Source organism: Knufia obscura (assembly GCF_036327395.1).
Source record: "Knufia obscura strain CCFEE 5817 isolate CBS 148926 chromosome Unknown scaffold_14, whole genome shotgun sequence".
NCBI classification, from domain to species: domain Eukaryota; kingdom Fungi; phylum Ascomycota; class Eurotiomycetes; order Chaetothyriales; family Trichomeriaceae; genus Knufia; species Knufia obscura.
In genome coordinates this window covers 153907-172717 of record NW_027042700.1, presented here as the reverse complement: position 1 = coordinate 172717, position 18811 = coordinate 153907, and the positions used below count along the sequence as shown (strand labels likewise).

Genomic DNA, 18811 nt, shown 5'->3' with positions numbered 1-18811 from the left:
CGATCGTAATATGCCTCGCCCTCTCTCATCTGAACTATTCTGATTTGCCAGCCCAGAGAGCCGTTCTGCTAGCTCATCTGCCCTGGGACCAATATTCTGTTCCTCTCCGAAGCGAGAACGGCGCTCACTCATTCCTGGTCTCGGACCATTCTACTGTCTTCCCAGCTCTTGCAGCATCTCTCTGGTCGCACTAAGGTCTTGAGTGTCGCTGTAAAGAGCAGCAATTAAGCTTCCATCAACATCCGGGAACTCCTTCTCTAGTTGTGCCCGATCCCTGTCTCCCTGCGATTGTGTAGCTGTTGCTTCATAGGCTTGCATATGCTCCACTTGCTCTCCTCGATCTTCTTGCTGCTCGAATACATCATCTGTGTTGGTTCGATGAGGGCCTTGATTAGGGACGACCTCGGCGGTACGGGCTGGGTGGCGTGAGGGTAGTGGTGGGTTGCCTGTTGCGTCGGACCAGGCGTTGTAATCTGGTTGTTGGTTATTAGCCGGAGGATTATAGTATTCTTGCCCTGAACCGCCAAAGCTTTGTTGCTGCTGCGGAGGAGGCCCTTGCGGTGCTTGGTAAGGTGATTGTTGTGTCTGCTGCTCGCCATAGAATCTCTGTTGAGAAAACCCTCCAGACTGGTACTGCTGGTTCTGGTTCGAGGGTGTGCGCTCCGACTCCTCCGTCGCCCATGGGTTTTGGTCGGCCATGTTGTGGATTTTCTTCGTTGGTAGGAAACTGGATCGATTCTGTGTAGAAGTGCCGCTCTGACCAGCTAGTTGCTGAACTCGACCGACTCGACCGTCAGATAATCGTACTTTGACCCCGCGTGGATGATTTCCGCGTGTAAGAACTTGTGATACTGAGCCTTGGACTTGACGACCTGTTCTTTGATCCTGCTTAAGGACTATAGACACAAGTGTGCCGGGCTTAATTGCGTTATGAGGAGGTACAGACATGTAAATCTAAATACTGTTGCAGAAGAGTCTGCAAGTCGCGCAAACGAGGGAAGGCAGCGACGATTTGAGTTGATTGATTCAGCCACAGGCCCACGTCATCGTGGCTTCCCTTTTTTCCTCCTTCCTCGAAGCTACAATGCTGAGGAAGCTCTCGACTCTTGGGACCATCCCAGCTCGGAAAAACGAGCGTCTACGAGTCTCTGAAGACTTCACCCTCATCGACCTCAACTTGACCACTGCAGACAGAATCAAGGAGCACCTCGGCACGGTAGCGGAGGTAATACTCCGGATACCACAGTACGGCGGACGGGAGGAGCCAGCATAGCATGCATGATGGCAAGCATGACACCAGAGCACTTGCCTCTTCCTCTGAGCAGCCTTGTTCTGCTCGGGTGCGTGTCTTACCGTCTCTTGTTCGATTTATTGGTTTCTTGGATATGCGCTTTGAAAGACGAGAACCATTTGCAGTAGCAGACTCAGCCCACAAGCAACAAGGCGTTTCTGCTGACCACGTTCCACTAACCCCGGATCGGTACCTTGCATTAGCGGAGCCCGGGCTGGTTAAGCTCCACGAGTCGATGCACAGAGCTCGATTTCGAAAATGGTGATGTAAATCAGCGTCATGTCCTGCAAAAATGGCATGGTTACCGCAGTTGACGGAAGCTTTGTCCAGAGAGGATTGAGCTTTGAGCTCAAGGCTGGCAATATTGAATGTTCCCTTTTGCCTGCGCATTAATTCTGCTTACCATCAAGTGATATTTATCTGAATTACTCTGAGGCTTTGATAGAAGCTCGACTCATCTTCATCCAATCTTTCACCTCACAGACACCGCTTACCATAAAAGAATCTAAGGAAGAACTTGTGCATCTGAGATCGAAGTAATCCTCGGCGACATCCAACAAGATGGCAGGTGTAGTGAAACCACAAGAGTCTAGCAAGGCGATGCTAAAGCACGACAATGGTAAGTTTCTGCCACCATGCTCTTGCAGGATATCCCGATCTTTCGTTGTCCACGAGCAGCTCCTGCAACTGTACGCATCGAGCTATTGTGGCTTCCTCTGACACGGTTGTCCAGTTTGATGAATATTACTAATGATATTTCCCACAGTCGCCGGAGGTCGTCTTGCACAGTTCTCCATGGATCCCCCAACCGGCTTTCACCGAGATGGCTACTGCCGTGTCACAGAGGACGACAAGGGAAACCACTCAATTGCCTCTACAGTGTCATCCGCCTTTCTCAAATTCACGAATAGCAGAGGAAACAACCTCGAGTCTGCCGGAGTCAAACCAGATATGAAATGGTGTTTATGTGCTTCGCGCTGGAAAGAGGCCTATGATGCATTCAAGGACGGCAAGCTGGAGAAAGAGGCAGTGCCACAGGTGCATCTACACGCCACGGATAAGAAGGCGCTGGATACCGTTGACTACAAGATGTTGAAGGAGTTCAGGGCGCCGCCCGAGGCCACTCGAGAGGGCGGCAGACAGGGCACGACTATCAACCCAGAGAGCCCATCAGAAGGTGGTGTCAGCCATGGGGATATGAGTGGCAACAGACCGGGTTCCGACCAGCATTATGGAAAGACAAGGGACAACAACAAAGGGAAGGACACAACAGGTGCCCAGGCCGAGCAAGCAAGGAGAATGCAGTAGTTCAAGGAACCCGAACGAAATAACAAATGGAGTGATCCCTGGTCATGCTGCAATATATTGGAAGAAGTCTCTGGCTAGCATTTGTAGGCGCTGGTTGGACAGAATGCCATAATACTTCTGTATGAAATAGTCAGCTTACCTACCCATCTATTTGCCGATTCAACCAGTTGACTGTTAAACCGGCCAGAACTGTGCTTACAGCGGTCACTTTTTTAGCCGCTGGTTGCCATCACATTAAACAAGCTCCAAATAGCAAAATCATGCGAGAATACCGTACGCTGAAGGTCAATTAGCTTTGGCAAGAACAACTGCACCCGGCCGTCGAGCGCCGTGTCCCTGCTACTACGGTCATGCATATGAACCAGAACCGTCTCCGTACCAGAAATCACAAGCACGAGTTCTCGAGCTTAGTACGGATTCCAAAACCTCAGCTCCAAACGTATCATCTCCACACACTGCATCCGAGCTGACAAGTCCAGACTCGTCATCATGCCTCCATAAAACACATGTAAGCAGAGGTATAAGTAGAAGTCACTCCTACGCAACGTGCACACCACCATGCAAGCTCTCTCCCAAACTACTACTCGTCGCCTCACATCCCTCAGTAAATCCATCACACCCCTCGCAGCATCACCCATATCACACCAGCAATCCCGCTCAAAATCCAAATCTAGATCCAAATCCACCGCAATGGAATCCTCCCTCTCCCCCCTCCAAGGCCTATACAAACCCAACGCCCTAAAAGGCCTCTACTACGGCCCCAACACGGTCCAACAACATCTTCTCTCTTGCCTCCCAAAAGACACCTCGAAAGCCTTCATTATCACCGGTTCCTCCCTCGCCACCAAAACGCCCCTAATCAAGCAAATCGAGGAGCTTCTCACATCGAAACACCACGCCGGCACCTTCAGCAACATCAAGCAACACGCGCCCGTCGCACAACTCGACGAAGCAACAGATAAGGTCCAATCCGACTCAACAATCGACACCATCATCTCCGTTGGCGGCGGCTCACCCATCGACAGCGCAAAAGCGATCTCCTACCGCGTGAACGAGAAGAGCGGACACTTCCTAACTCACATTGCTATCCCGACGACACTGTCCGCGGCAGAATGTACCGCGTTCGCGGGGTATACGACCGCCGACGGCGTGAAGACAGGCATCGGCCATCCGAATGTGTACCCCAGCTACGTGCTCTACGACTCGAAGTTCGGACTTGAGACGCCAAGCGATCTATTCGCGAGCACAGGGATACGAGCGCTGGACCACGCGGTCGAGACGCAGTACCATGGTTACGCGACGCTTATGCCGGCGCAGTGGATGGGGTTAGTCGCCATAAGAGAACTATTCGAGTTCCTGCCGAAGTATAGAGCTAATCCGAAGGATGAGGATGTGATTATCCGATTGTTTTTGGCCAGCTACGCGAGTCTGGGGTTCCTGGGCGGGAATATGAAGGGGGGTTTAGGGCTCAGTCATACGATGGGGTATGCGCTGGGCAGTCCGTATGGGATTCCGCATGGGATTACGAGTTGTTTGACGTTGGGGCATGTGGTTAAGTTGAAGGCGAGGGGGAGTGTGGAGGATGCGGCGGCTGTGAGTAGGGTGTTGGAGGTGCTTCCGGGGGAGAAACGGAGTGGTGATGATGTTAAGGATGCGGAGAGGGTGGGGGATAGGATATTGGGATTGGTTGAGGAGTTGGGGTTTAAGACTACGTTGACGGAGAAGGGGGTGGGGAGGGATGAGTTGAGTACTATTTTGTCGAGGGCGACGGGGGGGTTGGCGGATAAGGAGGGGAAGAGTGAGCAGGAGGAGAAGATGGTTGGTGGGTTGAGGAAGATGGTGGAGGGGTTGTATTGATTGGCTTGTTCACATACTGTATCATATCTTTTCCGAGTCATGCCGAGCTTGAGTGTTTCGACGGCAGTGTAGTGGTCCTGCTTTCCGAGCGATGAGGTCCACCCACCTCTGAGCCGTCTCCTACGACCACGCCGCCTTTGAGATCAGTGCTGCCATGATAAGCCTCTTTCGTGGAGGCCAGGACAAGGTAAGCTTGATTGATTGTGTACAGTCTATTCTGAAATGCACTTGAGCACCAACGGTACGATAAACTTGATCACATGGCTAACAAGGCGACTGAAGACAACTCGTCGATGTCCTACAGCGAGCAGAGAAGGATAATGCGCAGACATTGAGATGGGATCAACGGCAATGGACGGTCAGTATGGGTGGTCCGTGTTTCCTATGTTGGTCGAGCCGGAGGATATGACTGCTAGAACAACATCAGTAACTGAGTAGGGCGGGACAACGATGATACATGCACCTGCTTGATGTTGCTGCCACTAACGGTGTACAACGATGAGCGAGTGAAGTGGTACTCATGACAGGATATGGGATTTTTGCAGCTGGGGCATCCAGGTCGGTCTGATGCACTTGAGATGCCACTCGTCGTATGAACTCAAGCTCCACGACATAGACAGATGCTGCGTCCATGTTGCGCAAGAGGGTTTCCGTAGCAGCGATCGAGCTGAGCTGTGTTGGTAAGTTATCTTCGCCCGACCCGGGTTGTGCCTGACTTTTCACTTCCCTTCACTCACAACTCCAGACCCACCTCCACCCTCCCAACCTCTTATATCTTTCACTCCCCAATTTTCCACCACAATCAGCACACACGTCACAACACAACAATACGTCGCCACCACGCCTTCTGGCGTAGTGGTTCACAACCAATACACCAATCCTTCGAACCGACGTCCCTCTCGACTGCATGAGGGACACAAACAAAACTCCAACTGTATAGAGCTAGCCAGAGATAAGTACTCAGCTGGTCTATACGCTGAAGTTGGAGTTTACTCCGGATACACACCTGCGAACCCGGTGGTCTGAGTTTTTGTGGTTTTTGTAGTTTTTGCTAATTGCAGTAGGTAGTGGGTGAGGTCGTGAAACACCCAATTGCATACTGCCGAATTGCGGTGAGAGGTGAGAGGTGATGTGTTCGAGACCGCGACGGTACTTCTGTGAATTTGCGAGCCAGGTGAGGTGCAGTCAGTTGGAGAGATGAACCTTTGCTTCAATTTTGCTTGTTTAGAAGTAGTCAAGCTTACTCCCACTCAGACGAAAGATGGTCAAATCTAGCGTGGCTCCTTCTTGCCGGTAGTATGCTTCTGTTTATAGTCTGCGCGAATCAGTGCATAACAGGAAGCATGAACTCGTGCTTGAGACTTACAACCATTCTTGTCATTCAATGTGCCATCCATATTTAGAGGACTGCCATGCCATGTATCGCAAAGACGCCTACCATCTAATGCAAAGCATGCATGCTGAGCCCAACACAGGCCACTTCCTTTTCACTTTACCCCCTTCACCTCGTCCAAAACCCCACCCCATCCAAACTCCACACCACCACCCTCACCACAACACAACACAACATACCTCACGCCATATATTTCACTCCCCAAATCTCCACCACAATCAGCACACAACACACATCATCATCACCGCCCCTACCTGGCGTAGTGGTAAAAGATAAGATATCTCATCGGTGAGTGCACCCGCACACTCCCAGCACCCTTTGTGAACCCCTTAGCCCTGCATTGCGGAAGCCCCTTTGACACGCCTTTGAGAGAAATTTGTATAACATTGGATTTGCTGACAGAGGGGACGTTTGGCTTGGGGTAGACCTGATTAGACTTCAGTCAAGTTCAAGTATAGGTTCGATCGATCAGTATATAACGAACGACTTCGAGTCGAGATTTCTTTTTGAGGTTCTGTATGTGCGTTGTGTCTCTACCTGTGCGTAAGTTGAAAAGTGATAATGCGATGTGATCGTCAACGATACTTGCGGCGACTAGTGGGGGAGATGAGGTGCGAGGATATACTTTTGCTTCAATTTTGCCCTTTTCCGCTCTAAAATGACCGCGCTCAACTGCATTTTGAGGAAGGGCGATCAATCGCACTTGTCAGCATAATTTCTTGTTGTTGTTGGTCTAGGAAATCGATCGTGCCACGGCCTGCACAAATCAATGTCCAAGATGATGAGACAATCTGTGCTTCAATCTTGCTTCCATTCGACATGACCGAATGTACCGTCCATGTTCCATGCAGGCAAACGCGATGCGTCGCAACAATGCGCTGCCTACCAATGCAAATGCAAAGCATGCATGCCATGCCAACGACCCTATTATGATACCACCCCTTCCTCCTGCAAAGCTACCTCCTCGGCAACGTATTGACCTGCGGCACAATACTATAACTCGTAACACCAGGCAACATCCTCGCACGGTTCGTGACCTTCTGCCCAGGAGCCAGACTCGCGCCCTGCTTTCTCGCAACACTGACAGCCGGCTTAGCAGCAGCAGCTTGTGGCCTCCTAGCCGGATCAAATTCAACAGTCTCCCAGTTCTTCTTCGTGAAATCATCGCTTCTCTGTAGGATTGGCCGTGACCACTCCTCCATTAGCTTCGTAGCCTGTCGCTTGATCTTGTCATCTACCCGCTTTGATTTTCTGTAGAAGAAAACGACCTTGCCAATGCCAGACGAAATGAGTGCTTCCTTTGTCATGGGTAACCGTTCAAGAGCTTGGAATAACTCCCGCTGGATGTTGTAGGCCGGAAGACTGCCGTTGGAGAGAGGCTCGAGGAAGAAACGGACTGGTTCGAGGAAGTTCGTTTCTGGATCGAGAATGGACTGTTGGTATGTGTTTCTGTTGAGGACACTGACGACTTCGGGAAGTAAGGTGAGTTTCTGGTATGCTGGTTTACCGTCCTTTACGAGCTCTCCGTCGGCAATAGCGGCGGCTACCATCTTGTTTCGTAGATTGTTGAGCTCTTCGTCGGCGGCTTGTTCCAGGTCCTGGGGTGGTTAGTAATTGGTCTCGAATGTATGTGATGTTTTGCGGTGCTTACGATTTCTCCCTTTCGCTTTCGGTTGCCACCACCTCCCTTCTTCACAGCAGCATCCATTGCTCTATCTAGAGCGCGTCTTCTTCGCTCCTCAGGCGGGAGAGTCTCCTCATCGATCTCGACTCGCTCTCTGGGCTTGCGCTCTCCGCCAGCGCCACCTCTCCTCCGCCGACCAGGATCGCCATCTGCACCATCCGCGCCTTCACTTCCACCTCGTCTCCTTCGAGTCTTCTCCCTTGTGCGTTCCTTCTTCTTCGGTCGCCCTTCGTCACCTTCATCGCGCTTTCTCTTCTTGATTTTGGTACTTCTCAGCTGTTCGAAATCTGGCGCAATCTCCAGTTTGTTCTCGTCGAAGTTGTCTAGGACTGCTTCATCGACATCTGAGAGAAGGGATTCATCGTCATCGTCGTCGAGTTTGTCTGCGTCGTCTGCAACGTCGTTGTTGAACTCATTGGCAGTGTCATCGAGAGCGTCTTCTAATTCGTCTGGTCGGTCTAGACCTTCGGCGTCTGCTGGTGGCATATCGTTGCCATGTGGCAGTTCTGAGCCATGGGCTATGTCGTCGTAGTCGGACATGATGCTGGCGTGGCCAGAGGAGGAACCCGAGATGGACGCAGGGATCTAGGTGCGAGACAGAGCACTCGTATGATTGTGGTGGTCGTAGGGTGCTCGTCAACGGGTGATATGCTGAAATGAAACAAAGGACAGTGGTGGTCGGAGATCAGTTTGAGAAGCGCAATGGGTTACGCTAGTGTCAAGCAAATCGACCAGTCTGGCACTTCTCCATCGTCACTCACTGCAACTGCGGCCAAAAGATTCCTATCAAAGCGCATCCCAGAACTACTTCACTTTCGCATTAGATCACGAGTCATCAGTCTCAGATCCTTCAAGATGTTTATGCCACGTAGGACGAAAGCTCATACGTTCAAGCGCCCATGCTAACGCGCCGCAGCTGAGCAACAAGCCTCGAAGGAGGAGATCGAGCAAGGAGAGGCACAAGCAACCATGCAAGTCCAGATCTTCAGCGCTGCTTGTTTCGCATTGTGGTTCAGTACGTCGAGACGGGTGCTATGCGGTTGTACACAGAGCTGATTATTTGCGCGCAGGTCCGCACGTCGTTAACTGGGCTTACAAGCTGTTTTAAGAAAGTTTGCATGGAGACATCGAAGACCAACGATGGGTGCTACGCCCCGTCAACAGCACGTTGGATGCCGCGGGAATGAGAGAAACATTTCCCTCAGCGATGGAAGCACAGTGGTAGCAAGAGCAATTTGCGAATGGAACAGAAATCGAAAGTAGGCTCAAAGAAGGCGGCTTCGAACTTCTTTGGTGCCGAGTGTGAGAGAACGACCATCGTCCGCGTAACGATACATGTGAAGCCAGAACCGCCGCCATGATGAGTTGTACAATATTGTACATTACCAGAAAACAAATCGCTCTACATATCCTGAGCTTCTGCTCTTTTTGCGCCGCACGCTATGCTTTTTTACCAACCAAAGAATCATCCAAAGCGGTTCTCCAATAGGTCACCGCATGCGTAGTCGATCTAAATTTGACCCGTTGCCCACCTTCTCCCAGTCGGCATATTCCTCCTGCACGAGGCGAAGCTCTTTCTGAAGGTGTTGAAGTTGAGTGTCGTAGTGGGTGAGGGTCTGCAGAAACGGTTAGCAAGGGGATATATGAGGATCGGTACGAGCGATTACATACCTTTCGTGCCGCCTTGACTGTATCCTCGTCCAGTAGAGGCTCTTCGTTCTGAGCGACGGGCTCCAGCTTCTCCATCTCAGCCTTCAGATGCTTTGCTCGTTCTCGAATGCCCAGCATCCGTGCCCAGACTTCTTGCTCTCGAGCGTTCAATGAAGGGTCTAGGACTTCGGATTCGAGCTTCGCCAACTTCGATTTGAGCTCTTCCTCTGCGTTGTCCATCACATAGCCTCTGTTTTTCAGCGTTTGCACCTTAACAGCCAAGGCCAGTATTCTCTGACTCATAACTTTGTGCTTCCGCCTGCTGCCAGCTAACCTGTTCGCAACACTCTCTCGGTGCACGTTCAGCTGGATATCCAGCGAACTGTTGATCTCGTTGAGCATCATATTGCAGCGCTTGATTGTTGCCAGCTGCATGTTGCCTCTTAGACCCAGCTCATGGAAACCTCTCGCCAGGACTGGTACCCACTCGGGACCGGGTCGATTTTGTACTGCTTCCTCCCATTTGTTACCATCGTCATTAGGGCCTGGCAGGTACTTCAGGGCCTCCGCTTCACTCCCGACATGCTGGTATAGATATGTTCGTAGTGGAGATGCCAACTGCGCGGGGTCCCATTTGTCCTTTATCAGAGTCATTTGTTCTGGGATGGACCTGTAGACTCCCATGCCTCTTCCTTCCTGCCACCATGGATCTTTGCTCTCTTGTGCCTGTGCGGCAGTCTGCTGCGATTCACCGTGTCCGAACCTCAAGGTCTGGTCGAGTGGGCGCTGCGTCTGTTGCTGCTGACTCTGGTTGGCGGCATTGGACTGACCGAACAGGTTCGCGCCTGGTTGCTGGTTCTGAGTTGCGCCAAAGATTCCTTGAGACTGGTGTGGTTGTTGTGTTGATGTGCCGAACATGCCTGTGGATTGGGTAGGTTGGGCGGTTTGGGTAGTTGACTGGCCAAAGCTGAAGGTGGGCTTGTTTTGCGTCGTTCCAAATATACTGCCCGACGGTTGTTGCGTCGTGGTAGAGGTTGTGTTCCCACCACCAAAGAACGACATTTTCGTGGATGGCAGGTATGCGCCCGCAGCTTAGAGGCCGAATTCGCAATGCACGTAGGTTAGAAGGATGTGTTGGAGAGGAGCTGTAGTCTGGAGACGTCTCAAGGCGACATGAGACCTTATAGCATTATTTGTTGTAGTGATGACAATGGCAGCGTTTATTTACCTGGAGAAGTTGCGAACGCGCCTTGCACTTTCCCGCGACGCAGTTCATGATCGGCGGCCTCCAGCAATTGCTTGGCGAATGCGGACTAGCTCGATCCCGAACCTCAGCGACGGCAGCAGCTACCTATGCGTGCCTCGAGTACATGTGATTACGAGCAGTCCCCTCTCTTCGACCTCTAGCCTTCCCAGATCTCAGCCACAATACCGGCACCATGTCGCGACGAGAAGCCAGGTACGGAACTCATCTTGCTGCAGGATGAGCACTAAACAGGACATACAGGTTCTCGCAGTCGGTCCTGCTGGACACCACGCCTATGCCAGAGGACATCCCAGCAGTCAAGGAGATCGGTGCTACTTCTGCCCCTCTCATGAGCGCTTCCTTCTTCATTGGCGCCAGATGTCGACCCTTCAACGACGACTTTATGAAATGCAAGACAGAGGCATACGGCAAAGGTGAAACCGAGTGCTTGAGGGAGGGCAGGAAGGTCACAAGATGCGCCGCCAGCGTGTAAGGTTGTCTGTTCGTTGGGTGAAGGTATATCAGCTGAGAAATCCCAGACTACAGGACATAAACACCCACTGCTTAGAAGAATTCCGGAGACACTACGAATGTCTAGAGCAGCATAACCAGCAGATGTGGCAGTGCAGAAGGCCCGAGAGGGTGCTGAACAGATGTGTGTTCCAGAAGATCGTATGTGAGGCCATCAGTGTTTACAGCACCCCTTCTAACTCATGGCAGGGCCTCGGGAAGAATATCCCCGATGCACCTTCGAACCTGACGCCAGTACATCTGAGGGATTACCAGATATTTGCAAACGACAGATACGTGCTGAGGTCAGGCGAAGCCGACGTTGGGATCCCGAAGGACAAGGCAAAAGCATAGCTGGCGCCTATTGTCTTCATCAATTCATCGGCGTCTCAGGACTGGTCGATCCAAGTGTATATACCAAGCGTCGGCACAAGGCATGCCTTATGGAGGATGCAACTACGGACCGCGACGAAGCAGTTCATTCTCATCAGCATTTCATTTCTTATCAGCACTCTCATGTGTCCGTGACTTGTATTCGACAGGACGGGCTACCCGGTACAGGAAATTGGTATCGCGACCTACGAGCCATACGGCGTTCACGCAGAGATGCTTCGTGTACGGACAGTTTACATCGGGCACGAATCAATACGAGAGCACATCAGAGCCTGCATATGAAAGCCTCTTCTACCCTGAGCCGTACAGTATGCTTTCCGTGCACGGTAAATGCTAGCCTCAAGCCTAGTTGCCAAAACATTTATTGCCAGGTGTGCACCCGACAAGAAGAAACCCACAGCTTGCGCAGGCTCATTAGACAACGTCCCCCGTTCGTAGCTACGATTGCATATGCAAACAGCGTCGTGTGCTACCGTATCGACATCTTTGCTGCCCTGATGCTCCTGCAATAATAATGCTTGGCTGATGTAGTTGCTCTCCTAAAATGCACGTGGCAACGGCCGTGAATAGCGTGGTAATTCACCATCCACTCTAACTGGCAAACGAGGCAGCGACAAGGATCGAGTCTTGCACACTTGACACTCTGCCGTGAGTGGTCATTATTCCCGAAATATTTCTAGGATACTGTATGTGCCGTCACCTGAGCTCATCATAATGGCGCACGCATCCAAGTCACCTCCTGGTTCACCCATCTCTCCTACGAAGTTGTCCTCTGACCGACCCTCGCTGTCCTCAAGATCGGCGACCGCCCCGGAACACATGGCGGTAAACGGTCATTTTGCTTCGCACGGCCAGAACGGCCATGCGAATTTCCAACATGGAGTCCAAGTCATCGACGAGGACAAGGAGTTTAAGTATGCATTCACTCCAAACCCACATCCTTAGTGATCAGATCTAACCTTTGTAGCACTGACATCGGACAATACCTCACATACGAGGATATAGCTCGTTCTGGATTCAACTACCATCTAGTCTCCGTGTTCGGATCGCAGTCAACTGGAAAGTCAACTCTCCTCAATGCACTGTTCGGAACGAGTTTCAATGTTATGTCCGAGACCGAGCGGAGGCAGACCACCAAGGGAATATGGATGTCCAAGAACAAGAGTCAGTCCAGCGATATGGCAGACAATATCCTCGTTATGGACGTCGAAGGCACAGACGGTCGAGAAAGAGGCGAGGACCAAGACTTCGAACGCAAGAGCTCTCTGTTTGCCCTGGCTACAAGTGAGGTTCTGATGGTCAATATCTGGGAGCATCAAGTCGGACTTTACCAGGGCGCAAACATGGGCCTGCTCAAGACTGTGTTCGAGGTCAATCTGCAACTTTTCTTGAAGGACAAGAAGACAACCTCGAGAAGCTTGATCTATTTCGTGATAAGGGATTTCCTTGGAACGACCCCTTTGCAGAACCTGAGGAACACCCTCATGCAGGATCTATCGAAGATATGGACCAGTCTGTCGAAACCTCAAGGTCTCGAGAACAGCAGCATCGACGACTATTTCGACTTTGCATTCACGGCACTGCCGCACAAGATCTACGCACCGGACAAGTTCGAGCAAGCAGTGAAGGACATGTCGAAGAGGTTCAGAGAAGGCCACCGTGATCCTAGGAGAGATGCGCTACGGTCTGAGTTTGAAAGTGGTGTGTTTTTGCCCGAGTACCACAGGCGCATACCGGCCGATGGCCTGCCACATTACGCCGAAGGAGTCTGGGATCAGATTGTTAACAACAAGGACCTCGATCTTCCTACCCAGCAGGAGCTTCTCGCGCAGTTTAGGTGCGATGAGATCATGCGTGAAGCCATGATCGCCTTCGATGAGACTATTACGCCCTTTGAGTCAAAACAAACAAATGCTACGGCTTTGGGCCAACCAGAAGTCATTGAAGGTCTTGGTGCTGCTATGCTAGCTGCTCGCTCGAAAGCAGTCAAGGACTTCGAGACAGAGGCTAGCAGATATCACAAAGGTGTTTACCAACGGAAACGGACAGAGCTTGAAAGCAAGACCGACACCAGATTAAAAGCTCTTTTCGCTGGACAGCTTACGGCCGCGCACAAGAGCGGCATTACAAAGTTCTCGGAAGCAGTTTCGAGCGCTGTAAAGGCTGGCCAGAAAAAGGGTGCCTATGACTTCGCCGAAATTGTGTCTGAGCAGAAGAAGATTGCACTTAGGGATTATGAAACGCAAGCCAAGGCAGTTGTGCTTGAAGGCGTGTCGTGGTCAAACTACAAGCAAGAGCTGTCACTGTACCAGAAAGAGCTGGACCACGTGTCCGGCCAATTACGACGAGATGAGATGCGACGACTAGCAACAAGAGTCGAGCGATGGGTACGAAGTAAGCTTAACGACAGTGTTGGACTCGAGTTCAACGCAATCGGATCTGGTCGAGGCGGCTCCGGTGCCCCCGAGGAGGGCGACAGACCTTCGGAGAAACAAATCTGGGACAGGATATGGAAGCTTTTCACCGAGACTGTCAAGGATGCTGAAAAGCGATTTTCTGATCGTGCCTTGTCGTTCGATGCCAGCCAGGATGAGATTGACGTTGGGCAGTGGCGGCTGAGACGAAAGTCGTGGTCTGCTTTGAGAGCCAAAATTGACGAAGAAATGATGGAAGGAAACCTGCTACTGAAACTGAGGGAAAACTTCGAAGACAAATTCCGATACGACGAAGCAGGTGTACCACGTATATGGAAGCCCACTGACGACATGGACGGCCTCTTCCAACAAGCGCGATCGAGTACTCTCACCCTGATACCTTTGCTTTCGAAGATGCGAAACTCACAAACAGGAAGTCCGCCGCCACTGACAGATTGGATTGGCAATGCTCCCCCGTCGGCTGCCGCTGCGGACGAAGAGGATCTTGTACCCATAGGAGGTGTGGATGAAGAAGAAGGCAAGAGCCTGGAAGAGGAGACAACACTGCTTTCGGAACCGAAGCGACAAGATCTGACTGTAAGATTCAAGAAAGCTGCTGAGGGCGTCTTCATGGAAGCGAAGCGCTCGACAGTCTCCGGCATACAGTCTGTGCCGCTTTATTTCTACGTCATATTGCTGGCGCTTGGATGGAACGAGCTTGTTGCAGGTAAGGCGCATGCACTTTTTCTGTTCTCATTTCAAGATGCTAACAGATGCTAGTCCTCCGAAACCCAGTCTATTTCATCTTCCTCGCCCTGCTGGGCGTGGGCGCTTATGTTACGTGGACGCTCAATCTCTGGGGACCAATGATGAACATGACTAATGCAGCAGGCGGACAAGCCCTCGAGGAGGGAAAGAAGCGCTTACGTGAGTTCTTGGAATCATCCGAGACTGGAAGACAGGCTATTGGAATGACCTCTAAGCCCGGAGAAAGCTACGAAATGAAGAGGATGAACAACACGACGGCTGCCAGCAGCCCGAAGGAGGAAGACGACTTGAACGACATATGACCAGGATTAGCGATGAGCGATGACTTTTTGATAGCATTTTGTACAGCATTGCATTGGCAATGGGTTGGACTACGTAGGTAGTTGCTGGTGGAATAGGAAGCTACCACTCTTGGAGCGCTTTCCCAACATGTCGCGCTCGCAGCTGCCTCTAGGTCATTGTCGAGCGTACTTCCTGCTCGGAATTGACATCCATTGTTTGCCTTTGGTTCCTTTCTCTGTTACACCGTCTCTCACTACCTCCAAATATGCATTGACCTTTTGGCGGTCTAATCGGCAACAACTTCACGCCTTCGCCCTGGCAGGAACACTGTATACGACCGTTCAGGCAAGTCGCACACTACGCACAGTAGAAGCCTCATAAGCATCTCAAGACCCTCGGCCTTGCTTGTGGGAGCGGCCGATGTCCCAGCCTAGCTGCATATCCTGCTCCAGAACTGACGTCTGCCAACATCGAGTTTCACAGTGTGCCCGACATGGCTAGACTTGTCGCCTTGGTCGATATCAGAATACATCTATTGACTGTTTGCTACATTCTGTACAACAGCAGCTACTCACAAAAACCAGCATACAACCAGCGACCGCCACCATGTTCTCCCACAATGAGGCCGCAAGATGCGGCACAACATCCTAACGAGCTTGTTCTCGTTAGCGAGCTATTGCACTGGCGATGGCAACATGGCAGAATTAGGGCTTAACATCTATCAGATCATCCAGAATGAGCTTATTACACGTGAAGGAAACAGGTCGACTCTGGGTGTTGGTTTCCGCCTGGCCATCATAGAGACGAAGATACATAACACTGAGAATATAGCACGCAATGGACGAATTTGGAAACTGCACCACTCGATCAGTCCGATCCGAGCGCTGACTCCCGAGTCGAGGAAGGCAGCGAGGGCGCGCGAGAGAAAGTTGTTGAATGTGCAAGGGACAGACAAGCACAAGGATCCTAAGGATCCTGGAAAGCTCATTCGCGAGGAGGAGGTTTGGGATGTGGCTGAGTGGTTCCCGAGGACGTTGTTGGAGTTCAAGGAGTTGCAATTCAGCCGTAAGTATACCGAAAGTGCTTGACCCTGATGGTATGTGCTGATGTGGTTCGCAGCTGCCAAGATTCGTGATTTGATGGAGTTTTACGATGTCCCGGCATATCGACCCGATCAAAAGCTTATAGATATACATCCAGATGATGGCCTCAGAGAAGTCACCATGTTCATGGAGACTTGCATGGAGGAACTTGCCATGAGCTTTGGCTTGAATTGGCACAAGATCGAGGGGCTCGGACTGCCTCAGATGATACCAGCTGGACCTCCGCCGCAACCGACCTTTTCTCCTCCAGCAACGTTCTCGCCTCCTCCTCACCCGTGGCCAACGTAGGCTACGGAAAAAAGATATCTGAAATCACAATATATCTTCGAAACGACTTTATGCGACAATGAACGAAGACGAATGAAAACGGGTTATTGCTAGAACACAGCTACTGGGCTCAACCAAGTTATGATGCATAAACTTCGAACGCTCGTATTGACCCTGCTCACTTCAGGACGATATTCGGTCGAAGAAGGCGCATCGCTGCAGGCACTGATACGCCTTACAGACTTCGTCCATACCTAAGAGCAATTGCTCGCTGCAAGGGCCTGTTTCGGATAGACAGGTCACGTTCCGATTGGCAGAAACCCTCTCCACTACCGCGCCACGTGGCGGATCATAGATCTTGGTTTCATCATTACCAATCATTTTTCACAACCATCTTCTTGTCCTTCAATAATGTCGCACCGTGTCAATATTGCAGATAGCGAGCTATGAGTTTGTCAAGCCACAAATAAGGAGCATAACATTAACCAAACATGACACAATCCGATCGCAACATACCTGACTCGGAGCGACGACCACTGCTCTCACGAACATCAACAGCATACGAATCTGAAGCCAGATCTATCAAGCAAGATGAGCAAAGGCCGATCTCAGCCCTCCGGAGCACTGCTCTCGGTGTTTCTGTCTTCGTTCTCATCTTCATTCTGACATGTAATGTCTCCTTGATGACAACGATCCAGTCACCGATTGCTGAAGAGCTTAATGCGTCAAGCGAAGTTACCTGGTTCAACTCAGCATATCTTATTGCCGTTACCAGCTTAACACCAATCTCCGGAAAGCTTTGCCAGATCTTTACGCCGCCAGTGTATCTGCTGGCATCGATCGTCATACAGTCAATCGGCATCCTGACTACGTCTCAAGCTCGAAGTACCCATGTATTTCTTGCTGGTCGTGCTGTAACTGGTATTGGTAGCGCTGCTGTCACTCCTGTTGCATTCATACTCGTCACGAAGCTCACACCACCAAAAAGACGCGGCATCTTCTTTGGGCTCATCAACACAGGCTACACCACTGGTTTGGCTTGTGGCGCGATTGTTGCTGGTGCGCTTGAGCCATTAGTCGGGTGGAGGACTGTTTTCTGGATACAGATCCCAGTCAGCGTCACTGCGGCTATCGTTGCGTTCTTGATGATTCCAAGAGAAGAAAAGGTCGACCTCGGCGACGATGGCTCGATGGCGAGAAAGCTGGCGCGAATCGACTACTTCGGTGTTCTGACTTTAGTCATCACGCTGGTGCTTTTGCTATATACCCTGTCCTCACCAAAGATCGACTTTAGGGCAGTCGCGTTATCGGTCGGAATGCTCATCTTGTTCGTCTTCGTCGAATTCAGATGGGCTGTAGAACCCATCGTCCCGCCATCGGTTATGCAGTCTCGAGCCAACCTATTCTCCGGTATTGCAACAGTTGGAGTCATGACTGCTCGATGGGGTATCCTCTTCTACACGCCAGTCTTCGCGATTGCCGTACGTGGCTGGAAACCATCTGCTGCTGGTGCCCTGCTCGTGCCGACAAACGCAGGTTTCGCAACTGGCGGTTTAATAGCAGGATTCTTCCACATTCGACGGACAGGCTCATTTTACACCCCAACCGTGATCTGCTTCGCACTCTTCGCAGTTGTGCAATTTGTGGTCTCCCAGCTGTGCACGCCAGATTCTGCGATTTGGCTGTACATTGGCGCTCTCTTCTTGAACGGATTTGTGGTCGGCGCTCTACTGAACTATTCTCTGGCACATCTGCTGCATATGACGCCGTCGTCTATGCATGTCATTGTCATACCATTCAATGCGACATTCAGGAGCTTCTCAGGCTCGTTTGGCTCGGCAATTGCAGGAGGATACTTTCTGCGCACACTGTACGGCAACCTTCATCGTGGCTTCAAGTCGATCGGGATGCCGCATAACGGTGAGCTAGTGCGGAAGCTACTTGGAAGCCCGCTTCTCGTGCAGAAATTGGAAGGAGATGAGAGACTTGTTGCGATTGATGCTTACGCTGGGGCCATAAAAGCGACGTTCCTTGCAGGGGTGGGTTTGGCTCTCATAATGCTGGTGATACAGGCTGGGGTCGGATGGGTGGCGCCTGATGACGAGGATGACAAGCCTGGTCGCAGTGACAGGGGTGGTTTACAGAGAGTCGTTTCTGGTGAGCCTGCGACAAGCTGAAGATAATCTGATCTTGTAGGATTGGAGCAGCCATGAAAAAGTCCCTCCTTGTAGGGAGTTTTAGGGAATTACTGGCGTTGTTTCCCTGGGTCCCTTTCGGGCTTCGCTATCCAGCGAAACACATGGCTACCTATGCTTCCGCTCCTCGGCATGATCACCGATTGCAGTGCTGCAGACAAGACAGCCCAGTGGACGGATGTTGTTGTCCTGAGGCATCATAAGGGTCCGCCGCAACTACCCCAGGCTCCGGAAGTCGAAGTCCGCAGGGTGATGTCATACCGACATGACGAACGGCCGAAAATGAGGGCTCAGAAGTTCACCATGCATTTTTATTGGAGACGCATTGAGAGGCGAAAGAAATTACAACCATATGGACAATTCGAGAAAGCTTCGTACCTGGGCAAATAAAAGAACATCCTTCTCAGTCTTCATCTTGTTGGTAGCTCTCGTCTTATCCTATATGCTTTC

At 51.3% G+C, this 18811-nt stretch overlaps 9 protein-coding genes across 9 annotated transcripts; 6 read left to right on the top strand and 3 right to left on the bottom strand.

The window, feature by feature from the left end:
- Positions 1 to 150: 150 nt before the first annotated feature.
- On the bottom strand, positions 151 to 699 carry PMZ80_009592 (uncharacterized protein; the record flags this gene model as incomplete). The annotated part of the gene is made up of 1 exon (XM_064877985.1): positions 151 to 699. One exon carries the CDS (start codon positions 697 to 699, stop codon positions 151 to 153), a length of 549 nt encoding a protein of 182 aa, XP_064726093.1.
- Positions 700 to 1852: 1153 nt separating this feature from the next.
- Positions 1853 to 2599, top strand: PMZ80_009591 (uncharacterized protein; the record flags this gene model as incomplete). The annotated part of the gene is made up of 2 exons (XM_064877984.1): positions 1853 to 1910; positions 2058 to 2599. 2 exons carry the CDS (start codon positions 1853 to 1855, stop codon positions 2597 to 2599), a joined length of 600 nt encoding a protein of 199 aa, XP_064726092.1.
- Positions 2600 to 3157: 558 nt separating this feature from the next.
- Positions 3158 to 4456, top strand: PMZ80_009590 (uncharacterized protein; the record flags this gene model as incomplete). The annotated part of the gene is made up of 1 exon (XM_064877983.1): positions 3158 to 4456. The coding sequence occupies one exon, from the start codon at positions 3158 to 3160 to the stop codon at positions 4454 to 4456; it is 1299 nt and encodes a 432-aa protein (XP_064726091.1).
- A 2349-nt stretch (positions 4457 to 6805) lies between these two features.
- Positions 6806 to 8073, bottom strand: IWS1 (Transcription factor iws1; the record flags this gene model as incomplete). The annotated part of the gene is made up of 2 exons (XM_064877982.1): positions 6806 to 7447; positions 7501 to 8073. The coding sequence occupies 2 exons, from the start codon at positions 8071 to 8073 to the stop codon at positions 6806 to 6808; spliced, it is 1215 nt and encodes a 404-aa protein (XP_064726090.1).
- A 950-nt stretch (positions 8074 to 9023) lies between these two features.
- NUP57 (Nucleoporin nup57) lies at positions 9024 to 10245 on the bottom strand (the record flags this gene model as incomplete). The annotated part of the gene is made up of 2 exons (XM_064877981.1): positions 9024 to 9149; positions 9205 to 10245. 2 exons carry the CDS (start codon positions 10243 to 10245, stop codon positions 9024 to 9026), a joined length of 1167 nt encoding a protein of 388 aa, XP_064726089.1.
- Positions 10246 to 10622: 377 nt separating this feature from the next.
- NdufA8 (ndufa8, NADH-ubiquinone oxidoreductase complex I 19kd subunit) lies at positions 10623 to 11293 on the top strand (the record flags this gene model as incomplete). Its single annotated transcript, XM_064877980.1, has 4 exons — positions 10623 to 10642; positions 10691 to 10918; positions 10969 to 11101; positions 11150 to 11293. 4 exons carry the CDS (start codon positions 10623 to 10625, stop codon positions 11291 to 11293), a joined length of 525 nt encoding a protein of 174 aa, XP_064726088.1.
- A 753-nt stretch (positions 11294 to 12046) lies between these two features.
- Positions 12047 to 14816, top strand: SEY1 (Dynamin-like GTPase that mediates homotypic ER fusion; the record flags this gene model as incomplete). Its single annotated transcript, XM_064877979.1, has 3 exons — positions 12047 to 12246; positions 12300 to 14473; positions 14527 to 14816. 3 exons carry the CDS (start codon positions 12047 to 12049, stop codon positions 14814 to 14816), a joined length of 2664 nt encoding a protein of 887 aa, XP_064726087.1.
- Positions 14817 to 15491: 675 nt separating this feature from the next.
- Positions 15492 to 16187, top strand: PMZ80_009585 (uncharacterized protein; the record flags this gene model as incomplete). Its single annotated transcript, XM_064877978.1, has 2 exons — positions 15492 to 15861; positions 15916 to 16187. 2 exons carry the CDS (start codon positions 15492 to 15494, stop codon positions 16185 to 16187), a joined length of 642 nt encoding a protein of 213 aa, XP_064726086.1.
- Positions 16188 to 16657: 470 nt separating this feature from the next.
- On the top strand, positions 16658 to 18343 carry PMZ80_009584 (uncharacterized protein; the record flags this gene model as incomplete). Its single annotated transcript, XM_064877977.1, has 1 exon — positions 16658 to 18343. One exon carries the CDS (start codon positions 16658 to 16660, stop codon positions 18341 to 18343), a length of 1686 nt encoding a protein of 561 aa, XP_064726085.1.
- Positions 18344 to 18811: the final 468 nt, after the last annotated feature.